The sequence below is a fragment of the Copadichromis virginalis genome, linkage group LG19, assembly GCF_057382275.1.
Source record: "Copadichromis virginalis isolate Kocher_CV1m ecotype Utaka linkage group LG19, C_Virginalis_male_GT1.1, whole genome shotgun sequence".
Classification (NCBI taxonomy): domain Eukaryota; kingdom Metazoa; phylum Chordata; class Actinopteri; order Cichliformes; family Cichlidae; genus Copadichromis; species Copadichromis virginalis.
The window spans coordinates 32,856,584-32,877,600 of NC_140636.1; the positions used below are offsets into that span (position 1 = coordinate 32,856,584).

The 21,017-nt window shown below is 42.8% G+C and overlaps 1 protein-coding gene across 1 annotated transcript in view; it reads right to left on the reverse strand.

The window, feature by feature from the left end:
• Positions 1–21,017, reverse strand: part of tdrd9 (tudor domain containing 9) — a 47,195-nt gene that overhangs the window by 17,306 nt on the left and 8,872 nt on the right. The window contains exons 2-14 of the mRNA XM_085441239.1: positions 20,653–20,735; positions 20,453–20,523; positions 19,729–19,950; positions 12,458–12,580; positions 11,709–11,789; positions 11,453–11,617; positions 11,258–11,361; positions 11,032–11,151; positions 2,408–2,492; positions 2,275–2,332; positions 1,530–1,634; positions 1,360–1,457; positions 1,137–1,268 (exon numbers count right to left, since the gene is read on the reverse strand). Coding sequence (XP_085297365.1) covers positions 1,137–1,268; positions 1,360–1,457; positions 1,530–1,634; positions 2,275–2,332; positions 2,408–2,492; positions 11,032–11,151; positions 11,258–11,361; positions 11,453–11,617; positions 11,709–11,789; positions 12,458–12,580; positions 19,729–19,950; positions 20,453–20,523; positions 20,653–20,735 — 1,447 coding nt within the window. The remainder of the gene's footprint in view (positions 1–1,136; positions 1,269–1,359; positions 1,458–1,529; positions 1,635–2,274; positions 2,333–2,407; positions 2,493–11,031; positions 11,152–11,257; positions 11,362–11,452; positions 11,618–11,708; positions 11,790–12,457; positions 12,581–19,728; positions 19,951–20,452; positions 20,524–20,652; positions 20,736–21,017) is intronic.

The window sequence follows — 21,017 nt, forward strand, 5'->3', positions numbered from 1 at the left end:
CAGTGCAATATGAGTCCTAAGCATCCCAGAAACGACACAGAAAGTCATAAAGTCAAACATAACTTTTAAAAAGACCAGTATAGGCCCTGAGGCCCTGATGGTAAAAAAGACTACATTTCTGCGAAAATGACGTCACTTCCGGTTTCGGGCAGGTAATGGCGGACATGCTAAAGTTCGCGCTGACGTCTATTCCAACGTAGGAAGTGTTACGAACAGCTGATCGGATCAGCAAAGCGTTTTACTGGAATATTATGTTTTTGTTCCTGCAAGCGCTTTTTATGCAGTTTTTGCAAAGCTTTATGTGGAAGGAAACCGTGACCTAGGACAAGCTGATGGCATAAGATGTAAGTACAACTCCTCCAGTTTCATATGCAAAAAAAATTATTGCGCTAGCTTACGTGGTTGCAGAGCTACCGGGATTTAAAAATAGTTACGTAAAAGAGAGCGTGCCCGCTCCGACCGGCTCTAAAGGGTTAAACTGTCAGCAAGGAATTTGCATTTGCACTGTTACATTTTTATATAACTTTGTCTAGTGTCAATTATATCGTCAGTTATATCGTTACCGCAAATTTTCAAATGTATATCGTGATAAATATTTTTGGTCATATCGCCCTGCTCTAATTGTAGGGTCTTTGACTTACAATATAAAGCGCCTTGAGGGGGCTGTTGTGATTTGGTGCTATATAACTGAATTGATAAAACTGAACTGAACTGAAAAAAGTGTGCATTATGGTGAAAAAATGAATTTGATTTAAAAGGTGATTCCAGTGCTCAGTTATACAAAAATAACTATGTAGTCATTTACCAAGAGGTAAAATTAAATACTTAACAAATGCTATTAAATCAGAAATACTAAAATAAAAAGATAACATGCACATTTTCATTCCCTTAGCCTAACACACGACATCATTAATATTCGACATGGCCCTATTGTGCTCTCATGCTACATAAACTATGTGAACACTGGCTGACGCAAAGCTCCTCTCAGAGAACTCAAGGTCTAATCCTCAGACAGAGCTGGCGGTCAGCTGCCCGTCCAAATACATAACAATCACCATTACAGCTACACATTTGCCTGCACTTGACTAAACAATAATGCCTCTCTCAGAACACAATCATCAAGTTACACTCTCTACCTCTTTGAGTTGCAGCACAGTCCTAACTATGTCAGAGAGGTTGGGAGGTGAGAGTGCTGTGGAGAGGAGGGAGCGGGGATCTCCCATGTCCAGCAGCTTCACTTTCAACAAGACAGTGGAGAGCGGAGCAAGCTGAGGAAATGGAAAATAGTAGAGCACAGATCGGTTTTCAGAAGTAAGGTCTGAACTGCATTAAAAACTGGTCACTGGCACAGTCCCTTACCAGCATCTCGGGAATCATGTAGTCTGGGATTTCCTTTTTCCAAAACTCTTTGGTAACAAGTCTGTAACAGTAGCCCTTTGACACTCGACCTGCCCGACCTGTCAGGAAACAAACATTGAGTTAAAGGCAGAAGTGATAGTAAGCACTTAAAAGGTCTAAAATGGTCGTACCTCTGCGTTGGTTGCAGCTGGTTTTGGAGGCCCAGGTGAGATGCAGAGACTCGTAATGGGTATCCAGGTCACACACCAATTGGCGAACCAGGCAGAAGTCAATAACTGTCATTAAAAAAAATGCTAATACAAATTAACTTAAAATAAATACATAAATAGATCTCAGAGAACAAACCACTTAAAACCACATGGGAGCACGATGTGGGCAGTTCTCTTGTAAGTCATGAGTGGAAATCACATTGAGCAAAAACCTTTTCACATAAGCTGAATATTTTTTACATCAACTATTTTACACCAGAGCACCATAGGAGAAATGATTCAACGCAAATCTTTGCTCTAGGTGCAAGACAGACAAAGCGACCTAATTCATGTAATATGGAAATAAACATTAACTAACACATGTTGTCAAATTTTAGGAGATGACATAGTGCAGTTATTTGTTTTTCTATATTTATTCATTGTTGTTTACCTTACTAATTGTATTGTTCTCTCTGATGTTGGCAGCGACACGACCATTAATTTTGATATGGCCTTTGTCTGGTAGTAGGTGCAGGTGGGACTGCTACTTGGGAATTATTTCTTGTATCTTGCTCTTATTTTCTGTCTTATTTAACTTCCTTTTTTCCTTACAACATTATTGATATCTGTATGCCTTAATTCTCAGTTTCTTGTAAATAAATGATGAAAGAAGAGTGACAATAGATGAAGTCAAATTTTTAAAAATTTAAAACTGAAAAAACCCCACCATATTTGACATCTGGAACAGTCACTGAACTCTCTGCAATGTTGGTGGAAAGGATCACCTGTGAGGATTAGAAGATAATTGGTATAGCAGGTACGGACAGCACATGCAAAAAGTTACGATCAACAGCTTTTACCTTCCTGTATCCAGGAACAGGAAAGAGGAACACGCCGTTCTGCTCCTCCAGTGTCACTGAGGAGTGAAGAGGATAAACCTGCAATCTGAAAAAAGCAGCATGCTCAGTTTGAACTTAATGTTAAAGTACTACTCATTTACCTTTACTGATCTGCTACTTCTGCACCTTCCCCACTATCTACAGAGATTGGATACTTTCTACCACTGTGTATCACGTTCATTGTGCATCTTCACTTTGTGTTTCACTATGGGAGATACAACCTACTCCCAGATTGTGTCAACCCTGAGCCAGAGATGACTGTGCAGCATCCAGCCTGCGAAAATGCACAAACATGTGTGGCATAGCTTAGTTTGCTGCTGCACAAATATTCTGGACCGACATACCTCTGAACAAAGCTCAGAAGGTCAAGGTAACTTTATTTATACCCATAGGCAAGGTAAATTTGCTTTACAGAAAAATGATAGCATTTGGCATCCCTTAAAAAACACACATACCTAATAAAGATATAAACCTCACTGTAGCACATATAAAGTAATTTAATATTTCGAATCAAAAACAAAAACAGTTCTTATTTAAATCAGTGACAGCAACGGGGACAAAGCTATTTTCATAACGCTTTGTCCTGCATCTCGGAAATAGAAACCTTCGTCCCGAGGAAAGAAGCTGAAATTTACCCCTTAGAGCAGTGGTTCCCAAACTTTTTTCGCTGGGCCCCCCTTTGTTTTACAGAAAAATGTTCGCGCACACACACACGTACGCACTAACACATCCTCCAACCACACACGCCCATATTTTGCTCAATTGCGGTTTATTTCACACCTCAAACATTTAGTGAACAATTAAGCAAATACAAGTAATCTGCAGGTAGTAATAAAATAAACTACTAACTCTTTTACGCTACGTCCGCACCTACACGGGTATTTTTGAAAACGCAGCTGTTTCGTCCACACGTAAACAACGTTTCAAATCACCGAAAACTGAGATTTTTTAAAATCCTTTTTTGCGTTTACGTGTGGACGAGGAATACAGAGTTCGTCACGCAAAGTCAAAGGTATGTGCCTTTTTTCATGTCAGCTGTGCGCCACGTTATTGTTTACATGAGAGGAATTGCAGAATGGCAGATAGAAACAAAATACTGTTAATCTGACTATCTTCAGGTTTTACACGCAGTTACTGTCCGTCCATTTACAAAGGCAGAGGCGTCACGGTGTCATTATTTTACGTGTAGTTGTTTTTTCCTGTGTAATAATATTCAACATTGCTGTCAATACATTTAAAAAAAAAAAAAAAAGCCTCTCTGTGCAAAATCCCTCGCTCACCTGGAGACCGCTGGAAGCACTGTGAGAATCATGTTCTTTGATTTCTCCAGTGCCTTCAACACTATTCTTCCCTCGGTTCTGAAGGACAAGCTGGTGAACTCTGGAGTGGACCATCACCTCACTACCTGGATTTTGGACTACCTCACCGACCGACCACAGTATGTGAGGACTCAGGGCTGTGTGTCGGACAGGGTCGTCTGCAGTACGGGGGCCCCACAGGGAACGGTTCTGGCTCAGTTCCTCTTCACCATCTACACTGCAGACTTCTCCCACAATTCCACCCAGTGCTTCCTGCAGAAGTTCTCTGATGACTCTGCAATAGTCGGCCTCATCACTGATGGGGACGACAAGGAGTACAGAGGACTGACTCAAGACTTTGTGGACTGGTGCCAGCTGAACTACCTCCAGATCAACGCCAGTAAAACCAAGGAACTGGTGGTAGACTTCCGCAGGCACAAGCATTCTCCACTGCAACCACTGAACATCCAAGGTATGGACATTGAGGCTGTGGACAGCTACAGGTACCTTGGTGTTCATCTGAACAATAGACTGGACTGGACTCATAACTCAGACGCCCTCTACAGGAAAGGGCAGAGCAGGCTGTACCTGCTGCGGAGACTCAGGTCGTTTGGGGTGGAGGGCCCACTCCTGAAGACCTTCTATGACTCTGTGGTGGCTTCTGCTATCTTTTATGGTGTGGTCTGCTGGGGCGGCAGCATCTCTGCTGGGGACAGGAAGAGACTGAACAGGGTGATCCGAAGGGCCAGCTCTGTTCTAGGATGCCCTCTGGACCCAGTGGAGGTGGTGAGTGACAGGAGAACGGCGGCTAAGCTGTCATCCCTGTTGGACAACGTCTCCCACCCCATGCAGCAGACTGTGACAGCACTGAGCAGCTCCTTCAGTGGGAGACTGCGGCACCCACGGTGTGGGACGGAGAGATTTCGCAGGTCTTTCCTCCCCACTGCTGTCAGACTCCACAACAAAGACTTTAACTGAACAAACACACACATCCACACATGTGCAATAACACTAAGTGCAATAATCTTTTCTGGCATCGTTGTATTTTTACTCAGTTGTATATAGCATTCGTATTCTATTTTTATCTTATTGTATATTTTTATTCTATTTTATTCTACTGTATATAGTATATTATTTTATTCTATTCTGTACAGCTGTGTACTGTATTTATTCTTATTGTATTCTAATTTTTGCGTCATAACTTTTGCACTGTCCACTTCCTGCTGTGACAAAACAAATTTCCCACGTGTGGGACTAATAAAGGTTATCTTATCTTATCTTAAAATGGGTTCAAAAACATAAACAGCTGTGGGAGACTGTTTGTCCGTGATTTGAACCGGGGGATTAAATCGTGGCAGGATCAGCCTGATATTATTTGTATCCCGCTGTAACTTTACTGTATAAAGAGCTAACATCTCCAACATGTCAGGAGTAGTTAGTAGTTGGTCATTACAACAAGTGTTTGTGAACTAAAAATCAAGAATGTGGGATACTGTTTGTCTGTGATTTGAAGAGCCCAGCGCTGCTCCCAATGAAGGGAAAACCAATTCTGCAGGGAGACCTACCTCCGCACTTGTGCAGGTGAAGCCAAAGAAAAGATTTGCTTCATCATATTTTCTAGTCTTTGGCTTGGAAGGAAGTTGGTTTGGAAACATATTCAGCGATGCTTCATCTCCTGCTTTGCGTTTGTGTGGGCGCCCGTGCTAGCTTATTTTATTATTTTACATTTACAATTTTTTTCCCTGGGGACCCTGTGACGCCCCATTGAAGAGCCGTAGGCTGTGGATCTCTTAAGATCTCACTGTTGGGTTTGTAAGGCCATGTTACTCCTAAATTTCTATCTTGTTCAAAGAGAAGATATAAAACAAAGTTCTAAGCTAATCGACCTTAGTGTTCTCCTTTTTAAAAAGAATCGATAAGAGAATCGATAAAGAATCGAATCGTTAAACAGAATCAAAACTAGAATCGGAATCGTGAAAATCTTATCAATACCCATCCCTAGCGACCACTAATATTATCGGGACCCTGGCTCTTGTTCACATTAACTGTATGAAAGGCCTTTTTGACATCGCTGAGTTCAATGATAAAGTGCTGAGTATCTCTCAGTTTCTGTTTCAGTTCCAAAATATCCTCGCTAAAATCAGAAGAACTAAAACGAGCATAAAACATACTTAAAGCATTTGCAAAATCTCTGTCTGGATTAAAACCATCTAAAATGACCTGACTACTGCTCTGGGGATTTTGAAACCCTGCTATGGTTTTCATACAAGTCCAGGCAGACCCAAAATTTTTTGCAGCAAATTTGCTTTCAAGAAGGTTTTTGTAGCTCTGTTTTGCTTTCAAGATCTCGATTTTCAGTTCCTTGGTGGCTGTCTGAAAATCAGTAACAGCCCCCTCTTTAAAGGCCTGTCTCTTTTTACTTAAACAGGATTTGACGCTTTTAGTGACCCATGGCTTATTGTTATCAAATCAAATCAAATCAAATCACTTTTTATTGTCACATCACATGTGCAGGCACACTGGCACAGCACATGCGAGTGAAATTCTTGTGTGCGAGCCCCACAAGCAACAGAGATGTGCAAACACAACAACACAAACGAGCAAAATACAAGAATGGCCAACCTGAAACTAATAAATATATGTACAATATATAATAGTGTATGCATTTCTGGATGTGTATACTAAATATTTTCCTACGTGTGTGTGTGTGTGTGTGTGTGTGTGTGTGTGTGTGTGTTACTATTTAATTTTTACAAATTGCCATACCAGGTGGTGATGCATCCAGTGAGGATGCTCTCAATGGCACAGTGATAGAAGGTCCTGAGGATGCGGGGGCTCATGCCAAATCTTTTCAGTCTCCTGAGAAAGAAGAGGCGCTGCTGCGCCTTCTTCACTGTTTTGTTTATGTGTACTGACCACGTAAGATCCTCAGCCAGGTGTACGCCAAGGAACCGGAAGCTGCTCACTCTCTCCACAGCAGCGCCGTTGATGGTGATGGGGGTGTGTACTTCTCTGCACCTCCGGAAGTCCACTATCAACTCCTTTGTCTTTGCGACGTTGAGGGTGAGATGGTTGTCTTGACACCAGTGGGTCAGGGCGCTGACCTCCTCCCTGTAAGCCGTCTCATCACCGTTGGTGATAAGACCCACCACTGTAGTGTCATCCGCAAACTTCACAATGATGTTGGAGCTGTTAGTGGCTGTGCAGTCGTAGGTGTAGAGTGAGTACAGGAGAGGGCTCAGTACACACCCCTGTGGAGCACCAGTGTTCAGTGTGATGGGGGATGAGGTGATGCTGCCCAGTCTGACCACCTGGCGTCTGTCAGACAGGAAGCTAAGGATCCAGCTGCAGAGGGAGCTGCTCAGTCCTAGATCCTGCAGTTTCCTGTCCAGCTTCGAGGGAACGATGGTATTGAATGCTGAGCTGTAATCTACAAACAGCATCCTCACATACGTGTCTCTCTTCTCCAGGTGTGACAGGGCAGTGTGTAGTGTCAGGGCTATGGCATCATCAGTGGACCTGTTGTGGCGGTATGCAAACTGTAGAGGGTCCAGTGAGTCGGGTAGTGCAGAGCAGATGAAGTCCCTGACCAGCTTCTCGAAGCATTTGCTTACGATGGGGGTCAGGGCTACAGGTCGCCAGTCGTTCAATGAGGAGATGGTGGAGGATTTGGGTACAGGGACGATGGTGGCCATTTTGAAGCAGGCTGGGACTACAGACAGAGAGAGGGAAAGGTTGAAGATGTGCGTGAACACTCCAGCCAGCTGAGCCGCGCATGACCTGAGGACGCGGCCGGGAATCCCGTCCGGACCAGTAGCTTTGCGTGCGTTCACCTTCCTGAAGCACTTCCGCACATCCTCCTCAGACACAGTGTGCGCACTGACGTCATCCGCGGTGCGCACACTGTCCGGTCTCATGGTGTTCGCTGTGTCGAATCTAGCGTAGAATACGTTTAGATCCTCACACAGAGAGGCCGTGGTCTGCGGTGTGCTGGTTTTCCCTCTAAAGTCTGTGATCGTGTTTGGTCCCTGCCACATACTCCGAGGGTTGTCAAACTGTTGTTCCACCCTGTCCCTGTACTCACGTTTGGCTGCTTTGATCGTCTTCCGGAGTTGGTAATGTGCGTGTTTGTAGTCCGATGTGTTCGCGTATACTTTAACGCGCTTACGGGGTATAATCATATCTTTACAAAATACTGCATAAGAGTTAGTAACGTCCACCAAAGCGTCAAGATCATCTCCACAAGACTGAATAAAAACTTCCCAATCTGTACACTTAAAACATTCCTGCAAGGTAAGCACAGATTCTTCTGACCATATGTCAACATCCTTAGTCTTTGTCTTCTCTCGTCTTAAGACAGTTTTATATATGGGCAGAAGATGCACACAGTTATGGTCAGAAGATCCCAGAGGAGGAGGCGGGAGGGATTTATAAGCATTCTTCACCGATCCGTAACAAAGGTCCAACATTTTATCCCGTCTGGTAGGACAGGATACATATTGATACAGATTGCCCAAAGTTGATTTAAGAGAGACATGGTTAAAGTCCCCCATTATAAAGTTTGGGGCATCAGGAGAGAGCGTCTGCAGCTTCTGCACTACAGGTTGAGGCGGGGTAAGCCCTCGCGTGAATGTAAACTACGGTAATAAAAAGTTGTGGAAACTCACGAGGGAGATAAAAAAAAAAAAAAAAAAAAAGAGCGCAGTGACACGGATAAAAGTTCAACATCTGGTGTACAAATACACTCTCTAACAGTCACAGCGCTACAGTAACGTTTGTTGCTACAAGCATACTCCTCCTCCTTGGGATTTCCCTGTTACCCATGCATCCCGATCCCGGCGAAAAGGAGCTCCAAAACCGTCAATTGAAAAATCTGTGTCCTGGTCCAGCTCTGTCAGCCATGTCTCGGAAAAAGCCATTACACAGCTGTCCCTGAAGTCTTTCTGGAACCTGACGTTTCCCTGGAGTTCATCCAGCTTGTTCCTAAGAGACTGAACATTTCCAAGGCAGGGTAAACCGACTGACCTCCTCAGATGCAAATTTACACCTCCATGTCTCCCTCTTTTCTTCTTCCTCTTCTCACTTGTTCTGTTAGAGAGTCTATGTATAAAATCCGGCATACATGAGGTGAGGTCCTTACCATCATACGGTAAGTTAAGTTGTAACAGCTTGTCGCAGGAGTAAACAATCCTCAGCTGACTCACAGCAGGGCTCGCAAAATCGCTAGCCCGACGTCCCGGAGCTAGCGATATCTTCGGTCGGGCGACCAAAATCTATCTCAGCCCCGCCCGTCGGGCTATATGATAACCCGACGGGCGGGGCTGAGATAGATTTCATCATCGGAAACAAGCCAGCACAGTAGAAATCCGCCCGTCGGGCTATATGATAACCCAACTTCTCACTGTTGTGGAGCGTGTGTCACTTTGTAAGAAAACTGTCACTTCCTTCAATCAAAACACATGCCAGCAATAGAAACGAAAAGAAAAAAAACTTAAAAACTTAGGATGCCAAGCTCTCACTCACTGCCGGTCACATGCGCCCTGATGGACCTTTCAGGTGTGTCCTATTAGAGCACTTCGCTTTCGCACTGCAGGCCTACTTGTTGTTCCTAGAGTATTTAAAAGTAGAATGGGAGGCAGAGCCTTCAGTTTTCAGGCCCCTCTTCTGTGGAACCAGCTTCCAGTTTGGATTCAGGAGACAGACACTATCTCTACTTTCAAGATTAGGCTTAAAACTTTCCTTTTTGCTAAAGCATATAGTTAGGGCTGGACCAGGTGACCCTGAATCCTCCCTTAGTTATGCTGCAATAGATGTAGGCTGCTGGGGATTCCCATGATGCATTGAGTTTTTCCTTTCCAGTCACCTTTCTCACTCACTATGTGTTAACAGACCTCTCTGCATTGAATCATATCTGTTATTAACCTCTGTCTCTCTTCCACAGCATGTCTTTTATCCTGTCTTCCTTCTCTCACCCCAACCGGTCGCAGCAGATGGCCCCGCCCCTCCCTGAGCCTGGTTCTGCTGGAGGTTTCTTCCTGTTAAAAGGGAGTTTTTCCTTCCCACTGTCGCCAAAGTGCTTGCTCATAGGGGGTCATATGATTGTTGGGTTTTTCTCTTTATCTACTGTACAATATAAAACGCCTTGAGGCGACTTTTGTTGTGATTTGGCGCTATATAAATAAAACTGAATTGAATTGAACTGTAACTCCCTAACTTGCTTGACTGGGTTAGTCCAAACGGCAGAGCAGGAAGCACAAGTAAGAGAAACTTCAGCCCCACTACTTCACTAAGCTCAAAGGGTTTGAGAGAGGGGGCATTGATAGACAACTCTTCTAATGGAACCAGTGGTCTACAGTCTGTGAGCTTATGATGCAAGCCCCTCATGAAACAACATACCAGAAGGTGCTGTCCAGCAGGTTTATCAGTAAACCCCACACTGCATGCTGAAACAGCAAGGAGGAAGCCCTTTTATTCTAAATCGTCTTAGTGGTGCTCAGAGGGAGGCCTGCAGCATTCTTTCCTTTCATGGGTATGCCTGGCTAACCCTAGGGAGGATCAGGTTGAGAAGCAGGAAAGCGTGGAAGCATATGCATGTACAGTGACGCGTTTGCATCATGAGAGGGCGAAAACAGCAGGCACTGAGATATACGATACAAATCAGCCTTATCTCAGCCACCTTATCTCAGTTCCAAGTCCTGCAGGTGAAATCTCCAAACAGTTGGATCCCCTTAGACAAAAGATGCCCTCCTCGTTCAGAATTCCTGTTGCGAGTTGACTAAAGGGACAACAATCTGGTGTTGCTGAACACAGTTGTTTCTTTGGCTAGCCCGTGAAGCTGTGGTGAAAGAGCACTGCCCTGGCAGCTGAAATAAGTAATTATCCATGTAGTTTTCACTAAACATGTTACCCACAGAGAAATGGCCAAAAAAAAAATGTTGTATTGCTAAGCAGATGCATCGCATTGCTTGCAGCTTGAGCACATTTATGTGAGCCGCAGCGAGCCTCTGGGAGCAAACAACAGTCACTAACCTGCCATTATAGTAGTCGCACCCCACAGCGTCGTATGTAGACAGTGGTGTGTCTGTGTTAAGGAGTTTACTGACAGTACTGCATACTTGTATATCCTTTAATAACAAAATGTAGTGAGGCAATCTGTCTTATGCGGCACATGTATGTTTGAGGAAACAGAAAACAACCTGTAGTATGACCTGTACAGTGATGGTAGACATTACATTAAGCAACTCTGATCACGTGTACAATTCTCAGCAGGTAAATGCATTTGCTCACCTTTTGTGAACCAGCTTGGTCAAGGCCTCCTGCATGTAGCTTATCTCATGTATGCCAGGGAGGAAAACCAAAACACTTCCTCTCTCTGACAAAGTCATGCCTCCCTCTTTCTTGGCCTTGCTGCTCACACAAAAATACATGTATGCATATTCAGTTAACAAACAATTAAATCCTTGCCTATTTACATGTTCAAGCAGTTCTAAAAGTTACAATACTTTGGCCTTACCTGGAATTTTTGCCCTCCATTTCATCAAAGCTCTGGATGAGACTGATGGCAAGACTGTACATATCTGCTGTGATGTATGGGTCGCCTGGATGTGCTGATTCAGTCTAAAACAGACACAAAATTCAGATACAATAGATTTGGCTTCAAGGCAGAGAACTGTACCAGCAGCAACCATTTACTCTCTCAACTACCTACCCTATGCGGAGACAGGTGGTGGAGGTCATCCAGGTAGAAATCTTCAGTGGCATAGGATGCCCCTTCCACTTCAAACACATAGGCTGGGTTCAGTTTGCCACGAATAGGAGTGGCAAAGTAGTCAGCAAACTGCTTGCAGTTAATGGTGGCTGACATAAGGATTATCTAAAACAAAGACAGACTCTTGTGAGTGAGAGTACAAGTGACTAAGCATGAGGAAGACGAAGGAAGTTTTTTAGCCGGACCCAACAGTTACCTTGATGTGGTAAGAGTTGGAACGGAGGAGTTTTCTCAAAACTAGCAGGAGAAAGTCCATTTCTGATGTGCGCTCATGAACCTTGGACAAACGCAGAGTTGTTAAAAGGTTACATTTTGAACATTCAAGAATCACTCATTAAATAATAGGATTAAATTATTCTTAAGCTTATAACAGTACCTTTTGTGGCAGAAAACTAGAAATGACTTTGGATTAAAGTATTATAAATGGTAGACAAAGACAAAGAAGAGTTGTTGCAAGAGCTGAACACTGGCATTTACTCTCCAAGTCTGATCATTTTTAGGACTGAACGCCAGTGAAGAACACTCCAACATGCTGGTCCAAAGTCTCACACAATTTTCAACTTGATTTAGATTTGGAGGCTGTGAGGCCACATCACTTTGATACTTATCAAATCATTCAGTCATCCCTTGCACCCTATGGGTGGGGGGCATTGTCCTGGAAGAATCCACTCTCATCACAATAGAAATGTTCTGGCACTATGAACAACTTGATATTGATTTGTAGTCACCCTTTATTCTAGTGACACAAGTGTCCAAGGCAATTAACTGCAGGGACCAAGTGGTAAGGTACTTTTTTTTTGACTATTTCACCTGTCATCAGATTTAATATTTGTACTTCCCCCAAAATAACTAAAAAAAGTAAATAAACACAAATTCCCCCTTTTTTTGGCAGTAGCTAACAGAGAAACATATAAACATGAAAAATTTGACATCTGGTTTATGCACCTCATCCACAAAAATGTGGGAGAATTCAGTGAGGGACTTGGCCTGAACCAGTTTTTGCAGCAGCACTCCTGTAGTCATGTAGATTAGTCGGGTATGCTCAGTTGCCATCTTCTCCAGGCCAATCTGAACAAATATATACAGGAGTTGCATTCACAAACTTGTCAATTAAATACATATTTGCATTTTCATAAAAATCCACAGGGAACGTAGTTGATTTGTTGTTTGCTAACTGGAAAAGTCTATAAAGGCACCTTCATGACAGGGCCTAAAATCTCTGGAAGGCATCCATTTGTTCTCGTCTTTTGCTTTTTCAGGTTTTTTCTTACTTTTATTAACCTTCATTTATACAGGTAGTTCCATTGAGACTCAATGTCTCATTTACAAGAGAGACCTGTTCCAGACAAACATTAAAATTACAACAATAAATTAAAGCTGCAAGCAGCGTTATGAGGGCCCTCGCACCCCCGGCGCGTCGAGCCACGCCCAACACCTAAAACCAGCACGTCCGATCTGATGTCACATTGATGGAATTCATGCATTTAACCACCAGTTAACATTTCATTTGGTTCAACCATGATTATAGTCGTCCCACTAGGTGGCGCTCTAACCATTATAGACAAAGGGCATAACAAACATTTCCGAGCTCGAGTCTCATCACGCCTGCGACCTTTGGGAGAGATTGGACTTTGTGTCTTTGAGTGACAGCATATTACTGCTTTTTGGCGAGTGATTGAAACTCCACGTGCCGCCATGACCACCCCGTTTCCTTGAACGTAAAAAGCTTCGCAATTTAACATCACAAAGGTCTTTAGATTCCTCACACTGGAGATTGGTTCAATATGATGAAATCCCTTGGAGGAGTTCGTCAAAGTATGAAGCCTGAAAAGAGGGGAAAATGCCGCCAAAATTACACATTGATTTTAAAATGGCTGACTTCCTGTTGGATTTGGGATATTGCTCCAAGAGACTTTTTTGTACATCCAGATATTTTCCATAAGCTTACCAGGTTTCAGACTCATAGATGAAACACAGAGCTGGGGCTGATGTTTTGAAATTTTGTAGGGGGCGCTGTGGAGCAATTTCGCGCTATTCAATGAAAATGATCACATGACAACAAAGCCTACATCCATTTGGAGGTGTGTGCCAAATTTCAAGCCTCTATAAACTTTCCAAGCCCCTCAAAAGCCACTTCATCTTTCATGGTGAACCGCGTTGCCACCAGGGTGCGCCGTTCAGTTTAAAGTCACAATTTTTGCACTGAAGCATCACGAGGGACTGATGTTGATATTCATCGCTTTTGAGGTGGCCACGATGAACCTGTGAAAATCAGTACAACAAAATTAAAGCCATGACATTTCCTGTTGCCACTAGGTGCCGCTGTCCGTATTTCCGACAATGGGCACATCAATCTGTTCAGGGCGGGTCTGACATCATGCCTGTAAAGTCTGGTACTGATCAGACTGGATTTCATTGAGTTATACTAATTTGTTTCTTCATGGCGTGACATCAAAGTTCGCCATGCTGCTGGGGTCACACCCTTTTGCAAAAAGTCACAGTTTTCACTGTAACCCAAGACCAACTCCTTAAGGCTTTCCTGGAGAAATTTGAGGCTGCAGATGTCACCCATCACTATACTGTACCCCAAAGTGTAAAACATGACATTTCCTGTTCCCACTAGGTGGCGCTGTCCTTGATGTCAAATATGGCAGTTGAAATATGTTCAGGGGTGGAGCCTTATCATATGTGTTCACTTTGGTCAAGGTCAGAAAATGTATGACAAAATGAGAGGCAATAAGATTTTCATGGCGAGTCATCGAAATTCGCCATGGCGCCACGGCCTCATAGTATTGTGAAAACTCAAAAGCTCCGCAATTTAACATGGCACAAGGGTGTAGTTGACACTGACCAAATATGAAGGTTATGAAATCAAACCCCAAGGAGGAGTTCGCAAAAGTTCGAGGCATGGAAATGGCAAAATTAGAGCCAAAATGTCACCTTCTCTTCCAAATGGCGGACTTCCTGTTGGGTTTGCGTCAATGGGCCCACAGACTTTTTTGTTCGTCTTGGCATGATACATATGTGTGCCAAATTTCATACATGTAGCTCAAACGATGTGGTCGTAGGGCTGCATTTAACAAGGCATAGGTGGCGCTCTAGAGCCATTTCCCAGTGCTCATATGTAAAACCATTAAAATACAAAATTTTTCACCAGACCTGGCATGTGTGCAAAATTTCATGAGTTTTTGAGCATGTTTAGGCCCTCAAAAAGGCCCTTGTTTCGCCTGAATAATAATAATAATAATAATTAAAGCTGCAAGCAGCGTTATGAGGGCCCTCGCACCCCCGGCGTGTCGAGCCATGCCCAACACCTGAAACCAGCACCTCCGATCTGATGTCACATTGATGGAATTCATGCATTTAACCACCAGTTAACATTTCATTTGGTTCAACCATGAGTATAGTCGTCCCACTAGGTGGCGCTCTAACCATTATAGACAGAGGGCATAACAAACATTTCCGAGCTCGAGTCTCATCACGCCTGCGACCTTTGGGAGAGATTGGACTTTGTGTCTTTGAGTGACAGCATATTACTGCTTTTTGGCGAGTGATTGAAACTCCACGTGCCGCCATGACCACCCCGTTTCCTTGAACGTAAAAAGCTTCGCAATTTAACATCACAAAGGTCTTTAGATTCCACACACTGGAGAATGGTTCAATATGATGAAATCCCTTGGAGGAGTTCGTCAAAGTATGAAGCCTGAAAAGAGGGGAAAATGCCGCCAAAATTACACATTAATTTTAAAATGGCTGACTTCCTGTTGGATTTGGGATATTGCTCCAAGAGACTTTTTTGTACATCTTGATACTTTCCATAAGCTTACCAGGTTTCAGACTCATAGATGAAACACAGAGCAGGGGCTGATGTTTTGAAATTTTGTAGGGGGCGCTGTGGAGCAATTTCGCGCTATTCAATGAAAATGATCACATGACAACAAAGCCTACATCCATTTGGAGGTGTGTGCCAAATTTCAAGCCTCTATAAACTTTCCAAGCCCCTCAAAAGCCACTTCATCTTTCATGGTGAACCGCGTTGCCACCAGGGTGCGCCGTTCAGTTTAAAGTCACAATTTTTGCACTGAAGCATCACGAGGGACTGATGTTGATATTCACCGCTTTTGAGGTGGCCACGATGAACCTGTGAACATCAGTACAACAAAATTAAAGCCATGACATTTCCTGTTGCCACTAGGTGGCGCTGTCCGTATTTCCGACAATGGGCACATCAATCTGTTCAGGGCGGGTCTGACATCATGCCTGTAAAGTCTGGTACTGATCAGACTGGATTTCATTGAGTTATACTAATTTGTTTCTTCATGGCGTGACATCAAAGTTCGCCATGCTGCTGGGGTCACACCCTTTCGCGAAAACTCACAGTTTTCACTGTAACCCAAGACCAACTCCTTAAGGCTTTCCTGGAGAAATTTGAGGCTTCAGATGTCACCCTTCACTATACTGTACCCCAAAGTGTAAAACATGACATTTCCTGTTCCCACTAGGTGGCGCTGTCCTTGATGTCAAATATGGCAGTTGAAATATGTTCAGGGGTGGAGCCTTATCATATGTGTGCTCTTTGGTCCAGATCGGAACATGTATGACAAAATGAGAGGCAATAAGATTTTCATGGCGAGTCATCGAAATTCGCCATGGCGCCACGGCCTCATAGTATTGTGAAAACTCAAAAGCTCCGCAATTTAACATGGCACAAGGGTGTAGTTGACACTGACCAAATATGAAGGTTATGAAATGAAACCCCAAGGAGGAGTTCGCAAAAGTTCGAGGCATGGAAATGGCAAAATTAGAGCCAAAATGTCACCTTCTCTTCCAAATGGCGGACTTCCTGTTGGGTTTGCGTCAATGGGCCCACAGACTTTTTTGTTCGTCTTGGCATGATACATATGTGTGCCAAATTTCATACATGTAGCTCAAACGATGTGGTCGTAGGGCTGCATTTAACAAGGCATAGGTGGCGCTCTAGAGCCATTTCCCAGTGCTCATATGTAAAACCATTAAAATACAAAATTTTTCACCAGACCTGGCATGTGTGCAAAATTTCATGAGTTTTTGAGCATGTTTAGGCCCTCAAAAAGGCCCTTGTTTCGCCTGAATAATAATAATAATAATAATAATTAAAGCTGCAAGCAGCGTTATGAGGGCCCTCGCACCCCCGGCACGTCGAGCCACTGCCAACCCCTCAAACCGGCACGTCCGATGTGATGTCACATTGATGGATTTCATGCTTTTAATCACCAGCTAACATTTCATCTTATTCAACCAGGATTATAGTCATGCCACTAGGTGGCGCTCTAACCATTATTGACAAATAGCATAACAAACATTTCCAAGCTCGAGTCTCATCACACCTGCGACCTTTGGGAGAGATTGGACATTGTGTTTTTTAGTGACAGCAGATTACTGCTTTTTGCGAGTGATTGAAACTCCACGTGCCGCCATGACCACCCCGTTTCCCTGAACGTAAAAGCCTTCGCAATTTAACATCACAAAGGTCTTTAGATTCTACACCCTGAAGAATGCTTCAATATGATGAAATCCCTTGGAGGAGTTCGTCAAAGTATGAGGCCTGAAAAGGGGGGAAAATGTCATCAAAATTACACATTAATTTTAAAATGGCTGACTTCCTGTTGGATTTGGGATATTGCTCCAAGAGACTTTTTTGTACATCTTGATATCTTACACAAGCTTACCAAGTGTCAGACTCATAGATGAAACACAGAGCAGGGGCTGATGTTTTGAAATATTGTAGGGGGCGCTGTGGAGCCATTTCGCGCTATTCAATGAAAATGATCACATGACAACAAAGCCTACATCCATTTGGAGGTGTGTGCCAAATTTCAAGCCTCTATAAACTTTCCAAGCCCCTCAAAAGCCACTTCATCTTTCATGGTGAACCGCGTTACCACCAGGGTGCGCCGTTCAGTTTAAAGTCACAATTTTTGCACTGAAGCATCACGAGGGACTGATGTTGATATTCACCGCTTTTGAGGTGGCCACGATGAACCTGTGAAAATCAGTACAACAAAATTAAAGCCATGACATTTCCTGTTGCCACTAGGTGGCGCTGTCCGTATTTCCGACAATGGGCACATCAATCTGTTCAGGGCGGGTCTGACATCATGCCTGTAAAGTCTGGTACTGATCAGACTGGATTTCATTGAGTTATACTAATTTGTTTCTTCATGGCGTGACATCAAAGTTCGCCATGCTGCTGGGGTCACACCCTTTCATGAAAAGTCACAGTTTTCACTGTAACCCAAGACCAACTCCTTAAGGCTTTCCTGGAGAAATTTGAGGCTGCAGATGTCACCCATCACAATACTGTACCCCAAAGTGTAAAACATGACATTTCCTGTTCCCACTAGGTGGCGCTGTACCTGGTGTCAAATATGGCAGTTGAAATATGTTCAGGGGTGGAGCCTTATCATATGTGTTCACTTTGGTCAAGGTCAGAAAATGTATGACAAAATGAGAGGCAATAAGATTTTCATGGCGAGTCATCGAAATTCGCCATGGCGCCACGGCCTCATAGTATTGTGAAAACTCAAAAGCTCCGCAATTTAACATGGCACAAGGGTGTAGTTGACACTGACCAAATATGAAGGTTATGAAATCAAACCCCAAGGAGGAGTTCGCAAAAGTTCGAGGCATGGAAATGGCAAAATTTGAGCCAAAATGTCACCTTCTCTTCCAAATGGCGGACTTCCTGTTGGGTTTGCGTCAATGGGCCCACAGACTTTTTTGTTCGTCTTGGCATGATACATATGTGTGCCAAATTTCATACATGTAGCTCAAACGATGTGGTCGTAGGGCTGCATTTAACAAGGCATAGGTGGCGCTCTAGAGCCATTTCCCAGTGCTCATATGTAAAACCATTAAAATACAAAATTTTTCACCAAACCTGGCATGTGTGCAAAATTTCATGAGTTTTTGAGCATGTTTAGGCCCTCAAAAAGGCCCTTGTTTCGCCTGAATAATAATAATAATAATAATAATAATAATAATAATAATAATAATAATAATAATAAGAAACGGAGCAGATACAATAGGGCCTTCGCACTCTCGGTGCTCGGGCCCTAATAATAAGAAACGGAGCAGATACAATAGGGCCTTCGCACTCTCGGTGCTCGGGCCCTAATAATAATAATAAGAAACGGAGCAGATACAATAGGGCCTTCGCACTCTCGGTGCTCGGGCCCTAAAGAAACAACAGCTTAATTTGTGTAATGTACACAGTCATATCAAAGACAAGAACAACTTCCCAGTGATGATTTCACAAAAACGTTTGTATGTCTTTCGAAGTCTGCAAGTAAAATCAATTGAGAGAGACTCAAATCCATCTGTAATGTATTCCATGACGATGGGGCAGAAAAAGAAGAATGCCTTTTACCCAAGCTCTATATGAACTGATGAAACTTGAAAAATCCTGTCATCTGCAAATACCAACTTGCAGATAATCTTTTTATACCATCTGCAATTTGATTTCTTTAGAATTTAAGGTTTTGTACTGTTTTGCTGCATTATAGCACAACTTGGATTTATTGAGCTCCAAAAAACACAACAAGGAACAGCAGAGGCCACAGAGGAAGTACACTTCCTCTGCTGTAGCTTTAGGCTTAAACTTTTACAGGGTTTTAAAAACTGATGTCTGCAATGCCAAAATGACTATTTGTGGTTCTGACTGGAGAAAACATCAGTGAACCTCAACAAAATCGATTGCGTATCCATGTTACACTTTTTGCTTTGCCAACTTGCAGCTAAACAAATATATAGATATAACTCTCCCCTATTTTAATGTTATAATGGAAATTATACCATAATGTTTAGTTTCTGTTGCATAAGCTAAGAATTTTTTCTCCTTCTAAAACTGACTATTTATCATTGCTCCCACTGTCAGTGACATCATCCTTAACTCCAGAGGTCTGCATCAAGCGGAGGAGACAACGGTTATTATTAGACACACAGTTTCAAAGCTCTGCACAACACAGTCAGACATCCTAGCAACAAAGCATACAAGAGCTTGTTAACACATGCATGCAAACACTCTGAAGTTGTGAGAAAGATAATAATGAATGCTCTTTGTCTAAAGTTTGAATCAATATGGGTCATTGTATCTTGGTTTTCTACTACTGCTACATGATCGAAGAGCAGTGTATGCAGTTTAAGAAAATCACATTCTATCCTAATACTGCACCAACCTGATATCCCACCAGACTACCCAGGGTACACTTCCGCTGTTTGGCAACCCATCGAGCAATACTGGTGGCTCCAATTTTACGTGGTTGGGTGACTACAATGTTGCATGAGGCATTTTTCTCATTGTAATAGTCCAGAATGTACTGTGGCAGCTGGGTGGTCTTGCCACTGCCTGTGGCTCCTTGAATGATCACTACAGAGTTGTTTTCTATGAGGGAAATCAGCTGGAAACAACCGCAAACAGACACACACATAAAAAACACAAAAGGACACGTGCACAGTTAAAAAGAAAGGCATTTGATAAAAAAAAAAAGGAAGGACATTTAGCTACTAACCCATATCATCGAAAAAACAAATGAAATTTGGAGAAAAAGTTATGAAATTGTTGGGCAGATGGATGTGGTAAGCTGATTTATGGCCTAAATTTTAGACTTTATAATCTGCATTAAGAAAGTCCAGCTTAAATGACAGCATTATCTCCTAAAACACACACACACACACTACTCTGTATTAGTCAACAAATAATAATAGACTAGGGAATTTGAAGTTAGCTGTTGTCCATCAGCATCAAATAACTTTGTTGTAATGTTCATCTTGAGCAAACAGCAAAATCTTAAGTGCTCAAGTGTCCTGGGGACATAAAAAAATTTTCAGTAAAAATGACGAACAGAACCTCGGGATAATGAAAGTGCACTACAGGACCATCAAGCTAAGTCAATCTCTTACCTCCTGTCTGTTTTTGGCTATGGGCAAGTCTGGATACTCATAGCTTGTGAGTGGAGGAGGATTAGCATAACCTAGTGAAAAGAAAAGTTGCAGGAGTAAAAGGAAAAATAAAGTTTTAAACTGATTAAGAATTAAGCTTTCTGTATATCCCAAAATACACAACCTAGGCTCAGAAAGGCTATGACAAAATTAGTACTTACGCACTGCAGGTTCTGGTTTTTGCAGCCTCTCTCCATCAGAGATCACAGGTTTTGGGCTGCCATGCTCAAGAATCTTTGCTGGACTGTAAGAAAACCAAATCTGAGAATTACAAACAAATCTAATGTAGTAACACCAAAACTGTACAAGATACGATTAGCTGTTTTGGACTAAAAGACTTTAACGTTTAAGCTTTCAGTTTCGACCTTTATACCGCAATTTCCTCACAACGCAAAGACAAATATATGTACTGGTAAAAACAAGACAAGTTGGAAGCCAGGATTTATCAAAATTATCAATATTATATGAAAATCAGTTTCCTTTGAGTGTAAGAATTAATTTCAGATCATTACAGGAACTGTGAGGT